The sequence below is a fragment of the Stegodyphus dumicola genome, chromosome X2 (genome assembly GCF_044657685.1).
Source record: "Stegodyphus dumicola isolate Sdum_Otavi_A_Nest chromosome X2, ASM4465768v1".
Classification (NCBI taxonomy): domain Eukaryota; kingdom Metazoa; phylum Arthropoda; class Arachnida; order Araneae; family Eresidae; genus Stegodyphus; species Stegodyphus dumicola.
This window is the reverse complement of record NC_140781.1, coordinates 19,923,028-19,929,027: the sequence shown is the minus strand read 5'-3', so window position 1 is coordinate 19,929,027 and position 6,000 is coordinate 19,923,028. Positions and strand designations below refer to the sequence as shown.

At 30.8% G+C, this 6,000-nt stretch overlaps 1 protein-coding gene across 5 annotated transcripts in view; it reads right to left on the bottom strand.

The window, feature by feature from the left end:
• Positions 1-432: 432 nt before the first annotated feature.
• Positions 433-6,000, bottom strand: part of LOC118188525 (sodium/calcium exchanger 3-like) — a 347,952-nt gene continuing 342,384 nt past the window's right edge. For all 5 annotated transcript variants that reach the window (XM_085809570.1, XM_085809568.1, XM_085809571.1 and 2 more), the window contains one exon: positions 433-3,961. In XM_085809570.1, the coding sequence (XP_085665696.1) occupies positions 3,585-3,961 (377 nt within the window). In that variant the 3' untranslated portion in view covers positions 433-3,584. The remainder of the gene's footprint in view (positions 3,962-6,000) is intronic.

Sequence of the window (6,000 nt, the reverse complement as noted above, 5' to 3'; positions counted from 1 at the left end):
CACACAAAAGTACATATTATATTTTATTTAAGTATACATTTTAAAGTAAAATTTTGTATTTCTGATGTTTACAGTTATAGGGTGATTGTTAGAATTTTGTTAGAATACACATTCACATATATAGATATTTAATATTCAGTTTTAATCTTAAGACATCAGCTCAAATTATATTACGAAAACGACGACTATGTTAGCTTTTTGATACCTGTAAATCGCACCCTTAAATTGTTTCCCCATGTAAGATTTCATGCTTCCAAAAATTGCATTTCATTACTGGATAAAAAGGTATTTTTCAAATACAAATTAGATTATTGAATAGAAGTGAATTTGAAGATTTATGTGAATTTTTAAATGAGGAATTTAAATACACACATCTTTTGTGAAAAATGTTCATTAACTTTTGTACAAGAAATAAAAGGAGCAAGTTAAAACTGGCGTAACAAACCTTTTTACTAAATAGACAAATTCAACATACATCATGATATAAAGTACGACTACCGTAACAAAGAATTTTAGCACAAATGACTTTACATTGGTATGCATATTTTAACATAATAATGAGGTCTAAGTTATAGTAGTAATTCATTAGATCCCAAACGTTATTTCCCAGCTTTCAACATTCCTTATTATACAAAGCTGTATCCTTTCCAAATGTACGAAAAATATTTTCGAAAACTGAACATACTTATGAAATAATCACATACACATTATTTTACCTGACAAAAAATGTATCATATTTTTAATATTTTAATATTGAGACACACGGATTTCACAAGACATGTGGTAAATCTGAGAGACGCTGATGAACTTCTAATTATGTTTTAAATCAACACATATGACATATATACAAAAATATTAAGAAAAATTTTGCTTCATTTAAGATACTTTTCGCAAAATAATATTCAGAAGTAACAGCTATAGTATACTTAGAATTTTTACTGCCAAAAGAGAAATGTTTCTTTGTAAAGTACAATATTTTTTTCTTCAAAGCAGATGTTCAACAGTAAAACGAATAAAAGATTGAAAATTTGTTAAGTTCTTAAAAAAGAAAATAAAGACAGTGAATAAAATTTGGCGCCATTTATTACGAATAAAATATCAATTTAAAAATAAGAGTGTCATACACTTATACTTAGCTCATCGGAACTTTTCCAATTTTTAAAGAAAATCGTTTGCAGGGGATAGAATACTACTTCATGCAGTGATTCAGAAGGACAATTTATTTGGACACTGTGCAGTGATTAGCTATTAGACTATCATATTTTGTGCGCTAATAACAAGTGCTAGGACAAAATATTCATGGCCAACATAGAATGTACGTTATTTTTGCCCAAGCATTATAAATCACTGCACTGTTACAGAGGATGCCACAAAATAGACTTCATACTAAATAACAAAAATATTTTTAGCAAATTCAGGGGCCATTAATAGACCTAGAGCAGATATGGATTGGCAATTTTGTAAAAAAATAATTTTTTCAAAGCTACCAAAGAGGGTCGATCTACAACTACATATCGCAATAAACAGGAAACACCTATTAAGCATCGGAGCATCATTTCCTCTATAAAAAAATGATGGAAATGTTAACTGCTGAATTTAATAAGTGAACAAAATATTAATGCAGCCTCTACATTATATGAATGATTCTTTCATTATATTATTTTTGAAATTTGAGAGAAATTAAGAAAATATCGCTTCATACATGTATAATTGTAAATATATCTGCAGAAAGTGTAAAGTATTTGAACTGTTTCTCAAAAACGAAATAAATTAGTTTAATGTTTTTGTATATAAATTTTAAGTGGCTAGAGTAAATTGAGTCCTTTAGTTATATAAATTTTACGTGGTTAGAAATGGTTTTGCAATCACTAACAAATTTCATTTACACAAACATATACATTTATATCAAATTAAATAATCAAAAAATAAATAAGTTTATCTTGAATTTTAAGCTGACTAATAAGAAAATTTTAAAACTCTTTATGTACATTCATATGTACCGCATATATGTGTATGATTACATATATATACAATGTGTGTATATATATACATTCATACGCGATATTATGCATGTGTCCCTGTATTTATATAATTGCTAACTTTACTGCAACACTAATATAATCCAGTTTGAGTCTCACAGTTTAAAACTATGCAGTAAAGAAATCAGACTAAGGTTTATATTAGTATAAATATAAGCAGTTAGCAATATATATGTTTATCTGTGCAAAATATTCTCTTATCAAATGTTTTATAAATCATTGCTAATATATTATAGTGACAAATAGATACTTCTGAAAAATTTGACTCGTTATATAAGCTTCGTATTAAGACTTTGTTTTTCACTTGTTAAAATATTATAAAGAAAATAACATTTTCTGAGTTATAAATCAAGTTGATCATCTGATGCTGCATATTGAAAGCTTGTCATAAAGTTAAACAGTAAAGTTTAGTTTTGAAAGATGCAGTTAATCTGAAGAATAACCACAAAGTAAATGTGTAAATGAAAAAAAGAGTGTTTATGACTTTGGTATTTTAACATGACATGGAACGTGTCGATCGCATGCAGTAGAACATGATTTATACAGTGAAAACTCTTTATCTACTACTCGGCTAGCTGTTCTACAGCAGAAATTAAGAAACTTATCTATATAATGATATAGATATACGCTTAAATATTAAAATGTTAGGATCTTTCATGCTCATACGCAGGTTAAGGAGAACTGGATAGCATTAAATTATATATAAATACAATAAAATTTATATAGAATTAATTATGTGTACAGGGAGCAATTTCACAATCCATACTAACATTTCCAAGAATTTTAGCCGAAATAGAAGAACCTAAAAATCTTTACAACGTGAAATAATCACGATGTCTAGCTCTTAAGTAAGTGCCATTTGATTAAAAATATAATCATGCTACCATATATAGCTTTCTTTCAATCAAAATTCAATCAAACATTTTCCTTTCGTTACATTTAACATGTATCACATGAGTTCTGATATTGTTTCGTAACACATTTACGTTCCTAGTTAAGAGTTCATGATTTTCTCATTACCTCTTCTTTTTCTTTCTTTCTGATATTTAAGAAAAAAGAAAGGAGCATGAGGTACTTGACGAATGTAACTCATGAGTCAGTGCTCAAATACCTATGAAAACATGAAAATTCTTCTTGTGACAAACAAATGTAATTGCAGAGAATACTTTTCGGTACGTGGTGCTTTACACAATGAAACTAAAAATATATTCGAAATGAAATATATTAGTATACACCATAGGATAATGATTTAAAAATACACTTATCAGCTAAAGATTTTTGTGCTGAGCGTCATTTGTTTTCTTAAGGTATTGGCACAGGACAGAACTGGCAAAATAAACCATATAACCATGTTATTTATAACCTGAGGAACCATAGCAGTTCGGAAACCTAACGAACTATTCCGTCAGCAGGTCTTAGATAGAATTACATCAGATCTCTGCCAGCTCTAAAGAAGGAACTGAGTGTTATACTGACGTGTAACACAAGCCTGTGGTTAAACATAACACAGCTGCCAATGGAGAAGGTAGTAGCATTTGTAACTGTTTAGAAGCCTTCAATATACCCGTAGGCTTCCAAGCTGGACATGATAACGTAAAACAGCCAGAGCGAGACAAAGAGTATAGTAGTTGGAAGCTTGAATCTGAGGGGCCCTCCAAGTTCTCCTCCTACTCTTTTACTGCGCCTTAGTAAGAGAACAACGCACGAGATGAATGCGCAGGCGCAGAACATGGTCACGGAAAAGGCGAGGCTTCCTGGTTCCACTTTAAATTGCGTTCCACGTGCGTAGTGGACGATGGCAGTGATTGACCAAGCGATGCCGATGCCGAGGAACACATTGACGGCATTACTGCCTGTCACGTTACCGATCGACGAGTCTGCATATTTATCTTGAATTGCTGCTACTTTACTTGCGAATGTATCTGAAAAGAATTTAAAAAATAAGTTAGACAGTTTTAACTAACGGCGCACAATTAAACACATACAGTATTTTGAATCTTAATCTTACTATGTATTAGAACATAAATTTAAAACAATGTAAGAAACTTAAAGGAATTAAAGTTACATTGCGTTCGGTTATTTAGTTCTAAAGTGTTATGCGTACTGGAAATCGATTTCTTCAGTGAAAATATTTATCGATTTGTGATTTGAATTATTTGCATGAAACATATGTGAAACCAATTTATGCGAGGAAAGCTTAACTGGAAATATATCCAGCAGCAACGTGATTAAAGTAATGTGTGATACTTTCCTCAAAAAGCATGTTACATAAATGACAGTGCCATTGGAGGAAACATACTCGATAAGCTACCTTTAATTATTTTTTACATTTCAGACCAGAAGGTAAAAATATTCATATTATACCTCAAAATATGCCGATAATAACGTGTTTTGCTGGGCTTTCAAGTGTACTAAAATTATGATATTAACTTTTATTAAACGACAGGAATTACATAAGACGCGGGATTAATATGCAACGTGTTGTTGAATCGAAACATGACGTACAAGCATTGTTACGAAAATACAAGTATACTACGTTGACAACTATGATAGTGATAAACTTCTCTCCACTAAGCTTAGGTTCTGAGGTTCTAACCCTGAGTTCAAAATTATAATCATATGGGAAAAGAGAGTTGAAAAATTATACAGTCAGTAGATATCCGAAAAAAAAATTTTAAGTAATGTAAACAAAAATAATGAGTATTATAGAGTAATATGTATTCAAAGCACTTTGATGTTCATTCTAGTTTTTCCATTTTTGTTAGGATAACTGGATTAGGATTAAAGCCGTAGAACCTCAGTCATAAATATGAAAGATAAAAGCCCTCAATCAGCATTGAAAATTATGATCTTAAGATGACCCATAGAAAATACTGAAAACTAGATTGAGATATAATGATAAATAAAATAATAAATATCAGCTGTAAAATTTCAGGATGATTTTGTGAATGATATGGATAAGTATGGAAATTTTCGGTTCATAAAACTCTTCTTCCATTTTTCATTTCCTGGAAAGAACGTTCCTTTTAATAGCTGAAAGTAATTATGCACATATTTTATTCATTAGAGTTGTATGTATTACCATTAAAAGATTCTTCAAGGAAACTTATTCATTGTGACGCAAAAGAAAAATGATTATTTTAATTTTTTTTCTGGAAATTTTACGTAATGAGAATGGCAACACATATTGACTGTGATTTGTTTAACTATTTGTCGATACTTGCAAAGAAGTGAATCCTTTTGTGAATAAACAAACCTGTCGTTACTAGTTAGAGGATAGTCTCCAACAACTACATCTATAACCGATATACAATCAAAATGGGATAGGGTAGAGTTTAATCTTTTCGATGTAAATAGCCGGCCTTTATGTTTCCGAGAATGGGAAAGAGGGAGCAATTACAGGCAATCTTACATGCGACATGCGACGGAGGACTTGGGCGCCACCCCTCTACCAATATGGTTAATCGGTATAGTGCCACGTCCACCTTTATCTAGATAACCATACGTAGTCATTGTGCTAATACAATAATACATAAACATACATACAGATTCGGTACTTAAAATACAGTGGCGTTAAAACTAATTAATGTTAGACACTAGATAATACATTGCCATGTTACAAGGTGTATGCAAAAGCATGGATACGGTAGCATACATGCATAACGTGTGTACTCATATGTTGAGTACACTATGATCCTTTGAAGCATTATCATTAGATACACAAGGCATGTACATACTGAAATATTAGGTTCGCAATGTTATGCTAGAATTATTAATTAGTATAGTGAATTAATAGTTAGACCCTTGATTAGTAGTGTGTGGTACAGTGTTTTGCTACTGGATTATTCGTGCTGTTTCCTAAGTACATTAACCTATGTACAAAGATATTAATACACGTGTAATAGGTACACAGTAATCAGTGGGTACCCAAGCGTTAGGTAAGTGCTACTTTAACACAGGC